The 20,169-nt window shown below is 33.9% G+C and overlaps 2 protein-coding genes across 2 annotated transcripts in view; one reads left to right on the top strand and one right to left on the bottom strand.

Annotated features, from left to right (window-relative positions):
* Nucleotides 1–428: 428 nt before the first annotated feature.
* Nucleotides 429–5,584, bottom strand: LOC134840059 (synaptic vesicle 2-related protein-like). The gene is made up of 3 exons (XM_063855711.1): nt 5,129–5,584; nt 2,145–2,264; nt 429–1,585 (listed from the first exon to the last, which is right to left on the bottom strand). Exons 1-3 carry the CDS (start codon nt 5,397–5,399, stop codon nt 435–437), a joined length of 1,542 nt encoding a protein of 513 aa, XP_063711781.1. The 5' UTR covers nt 5,400–5,584; the 3' UTR covers nt 429–434.
* An 8,077-nt stretch (nt 5,585–13,661) lies between these two features.
* Nucleotides 13,662–20,169, top strand: part of LOC134839681 (mast cell protease 1-like) — a 31,141-nt gene continuing 24,633 nt past the window's right edge. The window contains exon 1 of the mRNA XM_063855303.1: nt 13,662–14,152. Within this exon, the coding sequence (XP_063711373.1) occupies nt 13,936–14,152 (217 nt within the window). The 5' untranslated portion in view covers nt 13,662–13,935. The remainder of the gene's footprint in view (nt 14,153–20,169) is intronic.

Here is a 20,169-nt window from a genome sequence, read left to right as displayed (position 1 = left end):
CTTTAATTGCATCCCGAAATCTGCTCACATCTCGACACTCGACACTGCATGTCTCCATTTGTGTTACACATTTTTTCGATAAAATTTTTAGCAGGAATTAAATATGCTGCTGAATTGATTTGGAATTACTTTTTTGCATGTACTAATTTTCGCTTCCAACCAACTTTACCAAAATCCACTATAATTCTACCTTTACCCTGGGTTGCAACATAACTGTGTTGAATCGCAATGGTTTCGGCAAAAATTTTCCGAACCAGTATTAAAAAGATTATTAACCAGTATTTTCCGAACCAGTATTAAAATTTTCCGAACCAGTATTAAACTTTTTTCCGAACCAGTATTAAAAAGATTAGTGAAAATTTTGTTGAGACATAAAATAGTTTATTTGGAAAATACATATTTTAAAATCAATATTTTTATTCGAAGACTAAGGCTCATTTTTTCAAGTTTTCATCTATCAGGTCAGAATCCTCTGAAACTCGATTTTTGGTCTCTTCTTTTGCAGCTTGCAACAAAATAACCGCAACAACACCCGACAAAATATAGATAGAAAGTGCAATCGGATAACTCGTTTTGGAGAGAAATTGGGCGACGAACGGGGAGAGAATCAAGCCGAACCGAGAAGCCGACTCGACACAGCCAAGCGCTAGAGATCGGATGTAAGTAGGATAGAGCTCGTTTACATACAAAAATATCACCATTATTGAAGCTAAGATAAGGAATTTGGCAACCATTGCTGAAAACGTGAGCAGAATACTCGGCATGCAAAAGAGAAGCAAGCCCAAAGAGATTGTACCAAGTGATGATGTGGAATACATTGCGAACCTTCGGCCGAAAGCGTCAGCTAAAGTCGTGCTTACAATTGCGGAAACGAGCTGAGCATTTGTGAACAAAATGTTTTGCAAGTAGTCAGAAGATTTCAGAAGTTCGCATTCGTTTTCTTTTTCATAAGTCTCGACAAAAATGTCACAGTTTTGGTCAGCATTCGGATTTTGTAAATTTTCGTAATACAGCAAAGTGAGTCCCAGACTTTGAAAACGAAGAAAGAAAAAAGCTGAGCAAATTGACACCAAAAGTATGGACTGTTCCAAATTCCTGAATAAATCGCCAACTGAGCCTCGGTTCTTAACTACAATAGGCGCCAATATGATATTTTCATTTTGTTTTCTATTGAAGCTCTGTATGACTTCGAGAGCTTTTTTTGATTCGCCTGAAATGAGAAGAAATCTGGGGCTCTCGGGGCAAAAATGAGTCACTAATATGAATATCATAAACATCGGCGTAGTCGTGAAAATAATGAATAGTCGCCAGCCCCCGAAACCCCCTTCGGGAAGCATGAAAAATGCCAGCACTGCTCCTATAATTGAACCACTATAATGGGCGATGAATAAAATAAAGACGGCTTTGGCGCGCAGCCGAGCACCGAAGCATTCGGATACGAATGTGTAAGCGATGTGCATTCCGCCGACTGCAAATCCGCCGACGAATCGAGAGGTTGCGAAGAGATTGGGACCCTGACTGGTGGCACTCACGATGACACTGAATGTTCCGATTAGACTGCAAATTTGGAGCACCACCCTCCGACCTGAAATATAAACACAAAACGGTGATGCACTCAAATTACTGATAGTTTGACATACTTTATTTTTAGATATTTGACGCCTTGAGCTTTAAGAAAAACTTGAAAACAATCTAGGTTGTTATTCCTATCAATTCACAATTTATTGGTTAGGGGACTCTGGCCTGTGTCTGCCTGCCACATTTTACGCGCCAATTGATAGTGAATTGGCTTTTTATACAATGAATTGTTTTTTTTTTCATTGTTGTACTAATAAAATTGCTGTGATCTCCGTTGTTTTTTTTTGAAAAATGTGAAGAAATATTTATTCTTGGGGGTAGCTTTTTTTACTTGAACCAATTTTAATTTTTTTAAGCATTTCTGACATTTTTTTAATATAGAGTGCGAAAAAAAATCAATGCCCTGCAATTGAATTTGAAAAAAAAAATAACCTTTGACTATTTTTTGGTACTAAGTACTGGGGCTAGAATCTTGGGATTTTGCGAAATATGATTTTATAAATAATTTTTCTTGCCAACGTCTTGACGCTTCAAACCAAAAAAGCAGCTTTCAACTTTTCTCTAACCGTATTTGTCGGAGAATTTTCCCCACAAAGCGGCCCCGACACACATTCCGATGTAAGTAGAAGAGGTGAGAAGAGCCTCCTGGAAGGCAGAAATTTCCCACTCACAGAGCAGCACAGGACCTACAGATAAAAAATATCATAAAACTGGGGCTATTCTCATGGAAGAAACACGGAGTGCACCAAAATCTTCTATCAAGCAAAGTCCTTTAAACTGTCCCAAAAATGCTGAGTTATATCCTAAAAACCTTAGAAATTTCGAGTGTCATTATCAGTTCGGATACTATAAATTTAAGGCAACCGGTATTTCTGGCACGAGGGTTTCGCACACTGTCAGATATATTCCCTTTACAAAGAAATAGTTGCCAACTAAAGATGAGTTAAGAAATGGTCTCAATATCAATTCTCAAAAAGTTTCGGTATCGTCAGAATTTTCAGAAAATTAACTAACATCGATTTTAGGGGTTCTGTATTCAAAATAAAACTAAATTTAACAGGTCAAAAGAATAAAATGAGTTAAATTGGAACACATTCTAACACGTGTGGTTTATTCTGTGTTTTGGTACTCCCTCAAGGACGCAGCAAAAAATGATTTGGTTCAAAATTCATTAGTACAAAAAAATTTTTCGAAACCAAAAAACCCAAGAAGTTTGAAAAATAATTGAAAAAAGATGAACCGTTAAAAAACAGCAGACAAACTGCAAAAAAAAAACATTAGACCATAAATGAACTTATGGTTATTATCGAAAGATTCAAAGGTAACAGAAAAAACTCAAAAGGCATGATCAATATTCAAAAAACTACCTAGGGGAAAACTCACAAAAATAGGTTAAACTAGGTTATTTATTCACATTGACAAAAATTGCGTGGTAACAAAAATATTATTAAATCGAAAACTTGAAAAAAAAGTTTGACCCCACTTGATCCGAGTTGACTTTGCAGTGATTTTCACAGGATTGTAAGAATTGTTGCGCTCAACCATAAATAATTTATAGAAAATTACAGCTCTGAATTTTTGCTACCCAAGAAAGAATTAAATTTATCAGCATAAAAATTGCAAGAAGAAATTTTGGGCGCAACTATTTTTCTGAGTCTCAATTTATCTTATAAACATGAATCTTTGCTATATTTGGCTTGAAGTTTGTTTATCAATTTTATAGAGTCTAGAAAACGATGTGGTAAAAAAACTTATGTTTTAGCGCGTGCTATCTTTTAGTATGTAGCCATCTGATATAAAGTTCCTTTAAGGTTAGTTTCTACCAAAATTTGTCCTAAAATTAAAAAATAGATGAGTTTTTGGATTTAAAAATTGAGTTTTTTCAAGTAAAGTTTCGATTTCTACTCAGGTCTGTTTATAAGCAGTATTTTGTTAAAATTTTGGCTGTTCAATCTCGACTTTGCAAAAAGTATTTTAAACCAAAGTGATCATTTTCAGTTCAAAAATCTATATACGGGATTGCTAAAGCTGCAAACTCGTTCCAAAATGTAAAATGCAAAAAGCTACCATTTTTGAAGCTCCAATTCGAAAGAAAAAACAAGATTGCTCGTATCAGGGTGAAGCCCTGAGTTTTCCGATTGCCTTTCAAGGTCTTTGGAGCAGTAAGAGCATGAAAAAGCTAAATGTAAAAAAAAGACTGAAATGAGTTTTTTTAAATTTGAGTTTTCTTGTGAAAATCATCTCCCACACGCCGTATAAAGTACAAAGTGATAAATTTTGCTCCTAGTAACAAATCAAATATGGTAAATAAACTTCCCTCAACCAAATTGAAACGATTTCTCAGACGGATTGAATTGAAATATATCGAGCGTTTAGTGTCCCAACTTGGCCAAAATGGCAATCTCTAAACCCTCATAACTTTACGAAAAATGATCACAGGTGAAATATTTTTTTTTCAAATATCAGCTCAGTAGAACAAAAATTTTGTGAATGATATAAAAAATAGTTGTCGAAAATGGCTAGTTAAAAATCGAAGTTTGTCTGAAGAAAAAAAAACTAACCCGAGCACAAATAATCCGTTCCTCTCCTTACGAAGGTCGGAAAAAAAGACAGCCCATATATCGGGGCGAAGCCCTAAATGTTCAGACAGCCTCTTATTCCACAGCGAGTAAAATTTGAGAAAAGAAAATTTTGACAAACGATATAATTTCGACAATATCAAAGATTAACTGTGCAAGATTTGAGTCGCACGAATTTGAAACAACCGATTAGCTAGCTTCAAGTCGATTTGAAACGATACTGCTGCGCGATATAATTTTCCACGCATAAACAATTCGAGTTACGCGTTTACGCGTTCAGCAATAAAAAGGCCCGTAAAATAGTCCAGAGCATGGCCAAGTTGGCAACTTTCAAACTCCCTGAACTTTGCAAAAAATGATCGTAGTTGAAATATATTTTTCTTAATTTTAATTTTTCAGGGTCGATATCTCCGATGGGTGTAAAAATGTTTTTGTTACAAACTTTTTTCTCGATCGCCGAAAATTGACTGAATACAGAAGACCACACCAATCCTAAGTTTTTTAGAAAGTCGGAATACAAAAACTCATTTTTATATTAGTTTTTTTTTCTCGCCCTTAAACTAGAAAAAAATACATGTAACTAGGATAGTACAGATGGTAGTTGGGCTCAATGTCCGTGGGGAGTTTTTGCATTTTTGGTTTTGCATTTGTGTCTACAGAAATGATTAAGCACTATTTTAGGACCTAATTATTTAATTTACGAACAAACTTATTAACTGCGTAGGAACCGTAGATGTCACTGACAATCATACACACACGCACACACGTACTCGCACTCACACAAGCACACAAGAAAATTATATAGGCTTCAGGACATTACGTCAAAATACCGAAGTCATTCTGGAATAACAAACATGAGATGTGGTTACATTTAATAGTTATTTCCTAGGTATTGTGACTGCATGTTTTTGATAAAAGTTGAAAAATAAAAAAAATTGTGAATAATATCTGATATATAAGTTCATCCTTACCTAGTAGTGAGTTGACCTCCAACTCGATGTAATCACTCATAACTATCACTCCCATGATCACCAGGAGCTTAAAATGAACCCAGGTGAGCCCTGCATTCTCCAGGGCCTCCTCAATAGGAGTCTCAATGGGATCCATGGACGTCGAGGCACTTTTATCGTCTAAGTTTTGGTCTTTTTTGGAACCATTGCCCGGTTTGGCCCCTGGATCCGACAAGCTAATGTCATCCTTCTCCATGTCTGACTTCTCACCAATCGATCCATAGTTGTTCATAACTTAGGAAGATGAGTGGAAAAGTCTGCTTAACAAAGTGAAGAAAGTTCCTTCAAGGAACTTGGATTTTTGTGAAAGTTTTACAAATTAATTTAGGTTTTATGGAATTTAAGTTTTTATGAAACACTTAAGTTATAATAATGTAACATGTTTTCAATCCAACTCTCCAGCAAATACGATTTTCAGTTATGTTTTAAAGTAGAAGTGAGGACATTTGCGCTTTTCAATAAACTCACTTGATACAAATCCGATATTTGGTAACATGTTGCACAAAACCGGCACAAAAGCATTTCATGATCTTATATTTAGTGTTAAAAATGGTAATATTTTATGTCTCAATTCCACAAAAAAAATCTAAATCTTCAGCTCCTTTTTAGACGCACTCGGTTAAAACGGAAACCGCTTTTGTTTCGGTCATAAGGAGAGTCTTTATTCCAGAGAGTTTTGTCCTTTTTTGGTGAGCGTGCGAAAAAGCAACCCTAAAATCGACTCCCATGTTGCCCTCTGAAATCAAAATGGATCAAAAAATCAATTTTAATCCATTGTCTTATCAAATTTAAAGTTAATTATATTCCATTTAACATCCGTTAATTAGAATCAATTTTTTCCACTTCATTTTTGTTTCGCTTCGCGCAAAATTTAGCAATAATTTCTGTGTTACTCAAATGAGTAGTGCAGAAAACTTACGGACTACTCGATTTCTAGAAGCAATTTCATTCCCACAACCAACCCCTAAGTGTTTTCCCCTTTGCCATCTTACCCGTCAGCAATTGCCTTCTTGTCTTTTACTCCCGCCCATTTCCAATCACCCCAACCCCCTCCCACAACGCTTAGCTATTTGACCCTTTACCCTCCCTCCTCCAACGTTTTCCCCCTTGTCCCTTACAAACCCATCACTAACCCCCACCAGACCGACCCCCTACCAGAACCACCCCACCGTTTTGTAATTCTTGACCCCCAAAAAGCGTTTTGATAGAGTTTTGGCCATAATTTGTATTATGACGCGCGATCCCTGTCAGAATTACTATTTTCACCCACACTTACATAAATACGAACATACGAACATACGAACATACATACATACATACATACATACATACATACAAATGTATTCAAATTTTTAATTAAGCGATCACTTTTCAGTTTTACAGAGACTGACAATAAAACTCAATCATAACTAATTTTTTCCATGGAAGTTCATTTCGGGAAGGAGGAAAAAACTCGATTTTAAAAGATTAGTCGGGTCTACTTAACAATCTAATATTGTCTCTAATAAAGAATCGCCACCCCTGTAAATTCGCACCAGAGCGTTGTATGTCAATTCGAACTTTGTTGCATTCTGATTGGTCAAAAATTTGCTGCCAGTAATCTACTCAACAATCTCCCCCCTTTCTTGAAAGGGGGAGGGGAGGGGGGTTGGAGATTGTTAAGTAGATCCGATTAGTCTGATTTTTTAGTTAAAACAGGTATTTTGCAAAAAATATAACGGAAACGAAATCAACGTTTTTTTACAATTATACAAAATTGATATAAATGAGAGAGATTTTGTCCCCAATTTAGCGCCGGGAAAGCGCTAAAGAAAGCTGCAAAACTGTTTATTGCTTAACTTTTTCAAAATATTTTGAAAACTTTGCGCGACACTGAGAAAAGTTTTTCGAGTTTTCTCTGTTAATTTTGGATTCTAATTCATTAAAAATTCGATCTTATCTGATTTTTATTAGTGGTACCCGGTAATTTCTAATTCTAAGTGATTAAAAATTCAATCGTTTTTGATTTTTATTAGTGGTACCCGGTTTCCCTTGTGGAAAACAAATTAAACCACACAAGAAGACACTGTTCTGCTCCACTTACAATAGTGAGAACCAAAAGATCTCTGAAATATGAATCCTCTAAAGTGCGGGTCAGGCAGTTTAAGATTAAACATTATCTCGTAACATGAAGAAGTTGTTTGGTTTCGAAATTCCATAGAAGAAGTAAAATAATAGTTTCATAACTGATTTTTTTGCTTTCAAAATTCTGTAGCATAAATTGCGTTTTAGGTTTGCAACAGATTTTCCCACCACTGATTTTCCCATCATGAATAATTGTAAGGGACAAAGGGGTGAGGTGTCAAAGAGCTAAATTTGGTGAGGTGGTTGGTTCTCGGGGTTGTCCCTTAGAAACCCACAACCTCCCCCATTGGCAAAATAATCAGTGGCAATATAATCAATTTTTGGCAATATAAGGGCAATCTAATCCATTTAAATGGCAAAAGATTCCTTTCTTAATTGACTATAATAGATTAATTTTCAACTTTATAAACATTGGCAGCAAAACACAACTCAAATCGATTTTCATCCATGGTGCGGGAAGAAGAAAAAAAAGATAAAAACTCGGCTCTTTTCCAGTTTCCCAACCCCTGGTACAATTACAAAATTAAGGGGCTCAAAAATTGTTCACACGGCATTTTGCATGTAAAAAAAGTTGTCATAAATTATTCACCTGTTCACGCCGACAGGTTTTGATGCGATTTACAACATGGAAAATTATTTAAATAGACTTTCGCATATTGAATTCCAGAAAAAATCAAAGGGGAAATTGGAAAAGAGCCAAAATTTCAAGAGAATTTTTTTTTCAATTTAGCGCCGAGAAAGCGCTAACGGAATCTGTAAAACTCTCTATTTTTTGCTCAAAGCGCTAGCTTTACTATTTGTTTGTTTAACTGTCTATTTTTTGCTCAAAGCGCTAGCTTTTTTATTTGTTGATTGGAATAACTATCAAACTTTTTCGCGTTACTGAGAAAAGTTTTTGAAGTTTTCTCTGTTTATTTCGAATCCTGATCAAAAAGGCAGGCATCAAAACGACATATCACTCAAACTCATGTGATATTTTTTTGTGGTACCAGAATTTGCATGGAAAACAAACTAGAGCACAACTGAAGACATTGCTCTGACCGAAAATTTATTTAAAGCACTTTTGGCGCCAATATATACAATTTCTGAGGGGGACGGGCGAAAGATCACGATGTTTTGGTCAAAGCTGTCTTAAGAGCGCCTTTTTTGGTTTTGTCAAAATTTTGCCTGTGGCTCAACAAATTTTGCCAAAACGGGATCTTTTTAGTGAATTGTTAGAGCTTGGAAGATAAAATTTGTCGACCTAAAAAAAGGTTAGAAAGACAGGTTAGAAAATGTGAAAAAACGGCTCATAACAGTAATAATATATACTCAAACACTTTTGCATCAAGAGGAATACGACTTTTAACGGGAAACCAGGTTCAAGCTCCCATTAAACACCAACTCTTGAAAGGCGCAAAATCAGTGGCCGTCAGTCATGAATTAATGTTAATCCTAATTTAAAAAAAGCACTGGAACATAAAATTGGTTTTTGAATTATAATTAAACAATGGTTTATTGCCGAGTTTTGAGTTTTCAAAACAAAGCAAACAAAGAATTAATACCCTGCCGGGTCGCTATCTAAGATCCAATCGCAGGGTAGGGCAATTCACTATTTGTGTTTCTCTGAATCCTAAATTTGTGGAATTTTTGGAGAATATGAACTCGCTCAATTGTTTGAAAATCTTAAAACGAAACCAATTTCAATAATTTGAGAAATTTTCCGGGATTTTAGAAATTCTACTATTAATAATTACTCAATCAATCAAGAATAAAAAAAACGCTAAATTTGCATGAAACCGCCAATTTTGAAATTTAAACTTGAAGCAGGAGTAGAAGTTACTACATTGGGTTACTACATACCTAAAAAGCATTGAAAAAATTAGGGTTAGAAACAATTTAATATTTATATAGTTTATTTCAGATACATATTTTGATTTCATTGCTTCAAATTGCTTTAAATATTGATTTAAATTGATTTAATTGGGTTTTGGGAATAAACTAAATTTCATCAAAATAACTATAACTTTTGATTTTGTGTCGAAACTTGAGCAAACTTGTGTATGTAAGGAAAGCCTCCAGGAGGGCTACAAAAAGCTAGATTTACTTGTGTAGATTTTTATTAAAGCGAAATTTTGTGTTTAAGACAATCTCTTTTGAATTTTCCGTGTTTAGGGGTTTTTGCAGCAGTGAAAATGAATTTACGTGAAATTATTTGAACAACTAATATCATTATCAAAATTTAAGCTGCAAAAATTTTGATTTTGTTAAGCCGAAAATTCTTATTTTAGCTATATTTTCCTGGTGATATTTTACAATAAGTGGTAATTTTGAGAATAGTGCATGTTTTAAATTTCAGAACTATAATGCATAATATATTCATTTCATTTTTAATCAGTTGTTCTACTATTTAGATAGTTTTTGTTATTACATTACTCTGCCAAATGAATTGTTATTCTAAGACTCGATATCTACACTTTTTTGCTGAAAAATATGGCTTTTGAAATAAATTATAATTAATGTACGAAGTATAACAAAAAGCGATCTAGCTATTGAACTGAAGCTACCACGCATTGTAATATATCACCATTTTCCTTTCGGGCCAAACAACTACCCGAACAGTTGAAAAAAGTTTAAAAAAACTGATATAATCAGTATATTTGTTGCATAAACTTTAATCATAAACAAATGGTTAAAAACAAATTTAAATTGATTTTGAGCTACTAAAATCTTGAAATTCAGCATTATAAGCTATATTTTTGTTTTAAACTATATCGATTTTACTTTGATTCAAGTTATTTATTTTTAGGTTTTCGCTTCATTTTTAGAAAAATTGATTGCGAGCCATTTCTTTTCAGAATGGGTATTAATTAATAACGATACGCCATCATCACGTTAATTATACAGTTTAGAAAATCGATTGTAACCATTTCTTGTCTGAACGGGTAACAACGTGTAACGATACGCCACCATCACGTTATTTAAACAGTTTACTCACTAGGGTTGCTGGTCTGAATTATACCTCTGACTAAAATTGAAGTCCGTGATAGCATAACCTTTCCTAAAACATAAGCTATCATTTTTAGCTAGACCCGATTGACCAACGAAAAACAAAGTTCATTGATTGAAGTTTATTTCCAGTGTTGTTGCAAAACAATTTCGAGACTGATCGTGCTGATACTTATATTAGATTTAGTCATGGTAATTAGGACATTGTCGGTCAAAGATTGAAACAATGCTAATACAATTGAGGATATAAATTGCAAATTTAAGTTCAGGACAACAGTATCTTTCGAATGATATTAAAAAGTTTCGTCAAATATGGCTTGTAAAAAAACCAACCCGAGCACAAATATTCTGTTACTTTCGTTACGAAAGTCGGAGCAACAAGACTGCTCGTATATCAGCGCAGATCATTGAAAAATTTGACCGCGCATAAATGCCAAACAAGACTGCTCGTATCAGGGCGAAGCCCTGAATGTTCCGACTGCCTTTTAAGGTTTATGGAGCAGTAATAAAATTAAAAAATTTAATGAAATTTAAAAAAAATGAAAAAATTTTTTTCTAAAATTATTTATGAAAACCATCCCCCCACACGTCATATACAGTACAAAGAATCTAATTCGCTCCTTGTAGCAAACCAATTATGACAAATAGGCTTCTTTCAACCAATTTGGAACGATTTCTAAGACGGATTAACTCTCCGCTTACGCGTTAAAAGCGCAAAATATATCGCGCGTTAATTGTCCCAAATTGGCCAAAATGGCAACCTTTAAACCCCCAAAACTTTACGAAAAATGATCACAGGTGAAATATCTTATCAAATTTGAGCTCAGGACAACAATACCTTTCGAATGATATAAAAAAATTCCGTCAAAAATGGCTAGTTAAAAAGTCGAAATTTGTCTGAAGAAAAAAAAAACCCACCCCGAGCACAAATATTCCGTTACTTTCGTACCGAAAGTCGGAACAATAAGAAAACAAATTTATTTTTTCATCATTCAGATTTTTGTTCTTTGTATTCCCAGATAAACTACAACTGGATATATTTAGCATCTCATATTCTAATAACTAGAACAAATGACTCGCCTTAATTCAATTTGGAATGCATCGATCCACCGCTTACACGAGATATAAGGACACAATATATATATCGCGCGTTAATTATCCCGAATTGACAAAATTAGCAACTGGCTTAATAGCAATATACACTTTTTGTGATTCAAATACGTCACAAAACAGTTCAAACAAAACAAAAGGGAAGTTGATTATAGAAAAACAGACGTTCAAGTTTTACACGAGGGACTAAGGTATAACAGCAACGAATTTTGATTAAATAACTGTAACAGAGCATTAACATAACATGGAAACAAACTAAACAAACTAAATATTTAATTTCTCTTTTCCTATAGAAGTCTGATTTAAAATGTTTATTTAAAACTGAAAATGTGCAAAATATCATTTCATGATTACAATCAAATAAAATCAAAATTTTCAAATTGAATTTCAAACGGGTATGGACATTAGCCCCAAATGTAATGGAGTCAATCTTATCAGCAAACATTGTCAAGTATGCCAATTTCAGCTGTGGTCACCTCAAAAAATTATTCCATTATCTCAGAAAAAAAATGTAGCATTTGGTTTCCCGTATTTCACAGAGGCAAAAGACTAAAAACAATAGTTTTTAAGTTTTATACCTCTCTGAAACACGGGAAACGAAATGGTACAGATTTTTTCTGAGATAATGGAAAAGTTATAATAGTGAGCACAATTGAAAAAGGCGTAATTAACAATGTTTGCTGAACAGTTTGACTCGCCCTAACCATTACATTTTGTGATCATGTCTATCCTCATTTGAATTTCATTTTGAAAAACTTATTTTATTTGATAGCAGTAATGCAATAAAATTTACACATTTTAAGTTTTAAACAGACATTTTCAAATCAGACTTCCACTGAAAGAGAGAAATTATTTCCTTGAGATGGAATATTCAGACCAATTTTTTAGAGTGAAAATCGGACTCGTCTCATTTGAACCGGAAAATCTAGATTGCATTTTCATTTTCTCAAAATTAGTTTAACACTGGCATAATGCAATGAGCCGTGGCATGGTGAACAAACAAACCATTGTGAGCAAATTTGTTTTTAATACCTTCAGTCTCAAATTAACGCAATTAACCATTTTTACACGATGAACAACTGATATCAGGTCTTTTACATTATAGCCCCAGCTTAGTAGCAACAAATTATATCCCCTCCAATTGTATTTTTTTACATTAAAACAATTGTTGTGCTTCAATTTGTAAGTGCAATCATACAAACGTGCATTGTTCTTTTTTACTCCCCTCACAATTGACTTTCAATGTTGAAAAACTGTTTCAACCTTGTAATTGTGCAATGAAACTTCGCACAGTGATTAAGTAAACCATGGTGTACATTATTGTTCTTCAAGTTTTGCATGGTACTATCACATATACACGTGCCATAATAATACGTGATACGTGTATTAACCGTAAAAACTGTAGGCTCTTTTTCCTCCCCCCCACCTCACACGACCTTCAATATATAAGTGTAACGAGTGGTTTCACGAGGTTGAGTATGAAGACCAAAATGTTTGTCGTGGCCTTATTAGTCTGTATGTAAGTGTTCGTTACAATCGGACATTGTGGTCAACAAATTTTCATGTAAAAAATTGCAGGTGGGGGGAAAAGGAAAAAGAGCCAAATTTTCATAGCAATCGGACAATGTAGTCAACAAATTTACATGTAAAAATTTGCAGGTGGGGGGGGGAAGAGCCAAACTGGAAATTTGAAGTGTGGGAGAGGGGTTGTGGAAAAGAGCCAGAAAAGAGGTTAAGGAAAAGAAAATAAATTGCTTTTTTTTGTCAGTACTGAACTTTGCGGTGGGTCAAGTTACTGATTATGCATAAATAAATGGTGATGCAAATGATTTTTCGTTGTGCAAGTTTGTTTCATTTTGTATTGGAGGGTCATTTACTGGAGGGGCTACAGGCTGGCTATAGGTCCCCCCCCCGGACAATTTGAACAGTAATTTTAATTATAAAAATTTGCCGGTGGGGAGAAAAGGAAAAAGAGGGCTATAATTTACTGGAGTGGCTATAATGGGAAAGACACCCCTCCTTCTGATATCATATCTTCAGCAGCTTGGCTCTTTTTCCTTCCCCCCCACCTCAGACGAGCTTCAATTTTTTAGTGTAACGAGTGGTTTTACGAGGTTGATTATGAAGACCAGATATGTTTGCCATGGCCTAATCAGTCTATATGTCAATTTTCAAAACAATCGGACAATGTGGTCAACAAACTTACTTGTAAAAATTTGCAGGTGGGGGGGGGGGGGGGGGAAGGAAAAAGAGCCAGCAGCTTTTAAGTACTTTGGTAAAATCTATGTGCCGATCGAGATCAAGTGACCATCGAGTTTCAAGAAGTTATCAGTCAAATTATCTCTTGACTCTTGAGACAAAGTCGCACATGTGTTTTTATCCAAAATTTTTCCACTTTTTAAAAAATACGCACGCAATGTGTAACAAAAAACTAAATACTTCTCAATTGAAAATTTGCTGGTAAAAATATAAAAACTATATAAATATACTACTTTTTGCTGTAAATTGTGCGTGCCAGAAAAACAGCAAAAAACAGAAACATTAAAATGATGACGTTAACGTTTGTTTCTGCAATAATTTTATCTTCAAGCTACTCTGCAACAAGATCAGTAGATGACAAAAGAGCTATAGCAAACGGGTACAATTCGCCCTCCAGGCCTTTCTACGTGCAAGTGGAAACAGTGTTCCAATGGGGTGCATCTATGTGTGGGGGGACTCTCATTGCAACCAACTGGGTTCTCTCAGCTGCTCATTGCTTTGAACGTGAGAACCTCTTAAAATGTTTTAAAAAATTCTCTCAATTTTAGTACAATGGATGTGGTGCTGCATTTGAGTATCAATAATCGGCTCTTTTCAAGTTTCCTATTCATTAAAAGTGCATCCTTCTCAAAATCTACATCCTATTCACTCTCGAAAAGTTGCATCAGTCTTTCTTTCTCAATCGTACATACGGAAAGTTGCTGCTAAGAAAGATTCATATTTTTGACATTTTGGCTCAAAAAGAATCAATTTTCTGACGTAAGGGGTTTTGCAAGCATAGATGTGAAGACCAAATATGTTTGTCGGCTCTTTTTCCTTTTGGAAAATTTTGACCAAAAAATCGCGTTTTTTGGTGCTACCCCCTTCCAAAAAGTTAGTATATATTGGCTCTTAGAGAATTGATAGAGTTCGTCACCAAATATGGATATTTCAAAGTAATACAAAGGGGGACCCTTTGGGTCGGTAGGGGATCGAATCCCTGAAGGGGAGAGGGGGCGTCCGCAAATCCCTCCCCCTCCCGAAATGGTTGCCCGATTTGCCTAAATTATTGTGATTCTCGATTATGCCTAATTTTTAGGTTGTCGTCAGATCATACTATTACACCACGCTCAAAAAACAGCAATACTTGAAAAAAAAACATTAAATTTTTTGTAATTAAGTTACTTGTAATTTCAGCAATTACTTGTAATTTCTTGTAATTTCACCACCAGAGCATTCTGAATTTAACTTACAACTTAGTTTCTTTTTCCAATAGACCGACTCGTAACAAACCAGTATACTCTAGATCTATTGAGGCTAAGAGATTTAAGAGTAAGATTAAGATCAGTATTAGACTAAGAAGTTGCACGAATCTATCCGGCCGAAAATAAGATAGCGTGACGGGCAGACGGTGTACCTTATCTGAAATTACTCTATGAGTTAGACATCAATCCCAACTCATCCGGTGCGACCATAAGTCTCGAATAAGACGTTAAGGAAAAAAAATTGCATGATATAACCAAAAATAGATTAGACTTAGACAAACATTCACAAAAATGTTACATGATAATAATTTAATTCAAATGTCTCTACGACACAACAGATCAGAGCCATTATTCCGAACAATACGAGAACTACCTGGTATTGGAATTAAACCTCGGACATGAGACGATATATGACTACAACGGAACTTACCCATAAGTTTCATGGTCGTACGGCAAAAGCCAACACAAACTTTTATATATACAGTTTTATTAGCAATGAATTTAGTTTTTCATTTGCTGGCACATTATCATTGAAGAAAAATCTCCATCAATAATTACAGGCGCTATAATTACTATTGTACAATAACGACTGATAAAAACATCACTAGTCGTTTCCTGTAACCTGCAGTAAATTTGAAAAAGATATCTACAAAAAACGTTTTTTGAAATAAAAAATAAAAATTAGTTATTAAATACGCAAATTGTTAGTAATAAACAAATCCTTTCTTCATCTCAGCTTCATAACCTAAACTTAACAAGCAAATCATAAAACCACTAACATCATCAAAAACTAAATTTTTCCATCAATTAAACTTTAAATTATTTTAAAAAGGCCTCTTCTAATTTTTACTTTTACCTAAACTAATTTTTTTAAACTTAAGAGATCATCAGGGTTTTCCTTGAACCTCTATTTCACTGTTATCTTAATTAAATTTTATATCATTAAAATTATAGCCTGATCATCAAAGCTTAACCTTGGATCAAGAAGAACAATTTTGTTCTCCCCACACAATTAGCACATTGTCTAACGACCTCAAACGTCGATTCACTATCCAACCCTTTCTCAAGACCCAGGATTCACAGAAAGGTTTCAATCACACTTACCATTCTAATTAGGACAAACAATGAAGAACTTTGGTTATTCAGCCTTCACTTGATCTCCCCTCTTACCTGACCCAGGATAATACTTATATTTCGTAAGTTTGAAATAGTATCTAACGAAATACTTGTGTTCTAATTATACCTGAACCTTATGGATCGAATTACTATTCTCCAACCCTTGAACACAATCACTATCCCTAAGTAAGATTAAGTAAATTAACAAGTTAACTTAGACTAGCCACGAGAAAGTAACAATCATTGTTCGGAATCGATATATGCTTTTCTCTCCAACCCTGAATGCAAGACCCTGAATGCAAGTTCGGCTAACCCGAAAAAATTGTAAGAACTAACAGTTTAAAGAATTAAAAATCACTTTTCCAAATATTGCATCCGTCATCCTAAACCTTATGTCACTAGACAATTTAGGAAATAAACAAACAATCATATTACATAACTGTTAAAAAAACAACAAAAAATATGATCTCGTAATCACTCCACACAGACAGTCAGCAGGATATATTACAACAAAACGACAAAAAATCAACAAAAAACTTTAAGCAAACAAAGACAGATTACACAAAAAAGTTTCAAAACAAAGAAACGCATTCTCCGAATCAGAAACAAGTCATTTAGAAGAACTTTAGAGAATAAAAGACTCCATAAATAAGAATTACCAAGTTAAAGATACATTAATTTTTTTAACTCAAAAACCACATCACATTCATCAATACAAGGAAAACGCAGAATAAAAAACACATTCAAAAACAAACCAGTACGACTATAAATTTAAAATCAACCAATAAAACATATTGAAAGTTATAAACTGACAGTAATAAAGCACAAAAATGAGTCAAAATCAAGAAAGTGAAGATGAAAACTCCATCCTTCCATTTATAATTTTTTCCCTCACTGATGACAGAGGACAAACAAAATATTGTCTAAATTTAGTAGCAAATGTATTTGAAAGAGGAGTTATTCCATGCACAGCAGAATTTCCAGAAGTAATAATCAAAAGACAAATTGTCAACCACAATCTCAAAGGAATATGTAACCTAACACAACAGTACGGAATCTATACCATAGAAAAAAAGACCCCAAGTAAATTTCATGGTAGGTATCTACTTCAAACAGACGACGTAGAAATAGAACTCTCAAAAGTATTCACAGAATACATGAAAAATATACAACACCAAAATTCGCAACGAGCAAACTCAATATTTAAAATGAAAAATTTCGAATAATTTATAGCTATCTATCTATATTAGAAAAACCAGAATCCCAAGGAACTTCACCAATTCAAACATCAAAACATATAACTATAATACATGAAATTGCGATATTTTCTGAATATTTATATACAATCCGTGAAAATTTAACTAGTAACGACGTTTCACAAAACAATAAAAACCCTTTACAAAAAATCTTGGCATGGTTTATCATAGATTATTTCACACACAATATTGATCTAATCTCACAAGCAAGAAAAAATTTCAGACTCCAAAATTCAACAGATGACACGGTATTAGCAGAACAATCAGATTATGTTTGGGACCCTGAATGGTCTCATCCAATATTCACTAACATACCAACAGATATTTGAAGTCAAGCAATTGGCACAATTTTCATAAACAAAGGTTATATTAAGATATATCCACTCAGAACTGATGCAACACCTTTAAACTATAACTCATTTCTACCGGATAGAACAGGAAATAATGGTTTAAACTCAACTGTCATACAACAAGAAAATCTAAATGGAACTAGGAATCTCACACAACAAGATATTCAAACATCATCACACTTCGCAAAAGAAGAAGTAGTTAAACAGTAGTAACAACAACACAACAAAGTATCTAACCAATACATCAAAATTTTACAACACCAAGACCAAAAAGCCCAACCTTACCACAGGTAACATTATAATCTACGGTTAAACCCACCGTTGCACCCAGATACCCACAAGTGAGCTATCAACCATTTAAACCAATGACGAAACCAATACAAAAACAGAGAACATTCACTAGAAAGAACTTTGCAGAACACAATTATAACTGTGTAAACAGACCACAAACATCTAAATTTTTTCGCCCAAATACACAAAACCATTTATTTTCACAAAAACAAAAGTTTCAACAACCAACAACAGTTTCAGTAAATTTTCATGACTATCCACGAATTGCACAAGACCACAGTGAAAATTATCCATTTTTTCAACAGAGTAAAAACAATGAACAAAACCAAAGTAAGCGCAAAACACCTTATTATACATCTATTATTTATCATCAGATGATGATGATTACTACCAACCAGATTTTTTTGAACCATATACACAAGAATACCGTGTAAAACCACCTCGACGAAATCAATCATCCGAAAATACAAATTTTTACCCACAAAACCTAGCTAATACACAAAATCACCAAGCATTGCAAACGCAAAACCCAACCTATACACAACCATATCAACCAATACAAATGCAAAACCCAGTTAACACAGATTATTTTCAACCAACACAAAAGAAAAATGAAATCCCACTACCTTAATTTTTACAACAACACGAAATCACAAAAAGTCAACTTACAAATTTTTCACAAATGCCAAATGCCGCAGAATCAATACAAATGACTATGAATCCATACCTAATGGGTGGATCATCAATACAATCAAACAAACCATTGATGGTATTCACCGGTACAGATCCTGAATATCCTGTAGAAGATTATTTAAATGCAGTCACATCAATTTTATTTTTGAACATGACTTGAACCCATAATTACACCACTTCACCAAAATTGGATACATAGACGCACAGCGTTAAAACAAACCACACTTGATGGCGCAGCCCAAAAATGGTTTTCAGGTTGACGTATAGAAACAAAATCTGATTGGAAAAAATTCACACAAGAAATTTCAAAAATGTTTGATTCAGAAAGGAACAAAAAATATCAAAGAGTTTTATGCAATGAAATTTATAGACTACCGAATGAAACGATCAAACAACTAGCAGCAAGGATCGAAACACTAGTCCAAAAAGCATACTCACTAAACACTCATGATTATAATAGCACAAAAATGACAGAAATTCTAATGATGACTCTAACACCTCAATTAGAAAGAGAGCATCCCAACCTTCATCAATTCGAGAACCAGATTTAGATTTCAGAAAACTATTAGATAAACTAGAACAAGCAGAAATCACTATGAAACTAGCGGAAACAGAAAATCTCAAATTACAGTACGTTAAAAACATTCAAACAACTACAACACAAATAAATAATATACATAATTCAGATACAGATCTAGCTGAAAAAATCACTGAAATTCTGAATATATATGAGAAAAACTCAAATTTTAAAGGTAAACCATCATTTAAAAAATGATGTAACTATTGCCGAAGATACGGACACAGCATTGCTGAATGCAAAAAAAAAACAGCAAGACAATCAAAATAAACAACAAAAGTACAAAGAACCAAATAAATCATTTTATCAATATAAGAAACAAGATCAAAATTTACAAAACAGAAACATTCACAGTAACAATAGCTCTGGAAAGCCACTCCCAAATAGCTCAAATCATTCAAGAAATCAATTACCTTATACCTCTAACTACAGAGTTGGATCACCAGATAAAAGAAATTCACGAAATCCCTCACAAAATAGATATAGTCGATCACACAGTACAAATACACATTATCGAAATAATTATTCACGATCAAACTCAAACAGACAGAATTATTCGTTTGATACCAGTTCTTATTCACATCCTAGGATTAGACACTATTCAAATGATAGATCAAGAAACTCATCATACTACAATACACACAGAAATTATTTCAACAATAGGAACAGAAGTTATTCAAATAATCGAAATCAACAATATAACAATCGATCACGAGATTATTCAAACAATCGATCAAATCACCAAAGATCTAATTATAACAATTATCAAAACAGATCACGAGAAAATTCACAACATAGAAATTCAAACTAAAACAGAGTAGACAAAGAAACTACTCTCAATCACCTAATAGAAATTTTACACGTTATCTAGATTCTCAGAACAAATATAGAAGTAATACACCAAAACATGAGAGACAATAAAATCAAGTACAAACAACTGACGAAACAAATTCAGACCCCCCTGATATTGATAACACAGAAACTACTGAATTAC

This window comes from Symsagittifera roscoffensis, chromosome 2 (genome assembly GCF_963678635.1).
Source record: "Symsagittifera roscoffensis chromosome 2, txSymRosc1.1, whole genome shotgun sequence".
Lineage (NCBI taxonomy): Eukaryota > Metazoa > Xenacoelomorpha > Acoela > Convolutidae > Symsagittifera > Symsagittifera roscoffensis.
The sequence above is the reverse complement of the archived record's forward strand: the minus strand, read 5'-3'. Positions and strand labels throughout refer to the sequence as shown.

What these genes read in the sequence shown, in the direction of transcription:
- LOC134840059 (XM_063855711.1), bottom strand. Translation starts at nt 5,399, where the DNA reads ATGAACAACTATGGATCGATTGGTGAGAAGTCAGACATGGAGAAGGAT. An exon ending in GGAGGTCAACTCACTACTAG is followed by an intron (nt 2,265 to 5,128) that starts GTAAGGATGAAC and finishes TTTTATCTGTAG; the next exon opens with GTCCTGTGCTGCTCTGTGAG. An exon ending in AAAATTCTCCGACAAATACG is followed by an intron (nt 1,586 to 2,144) that starts GTTAGAGAAAAG and finishes TTTATATTTCAG; the next exon opens with GTCGGAGGGTGGTGCTCCAA.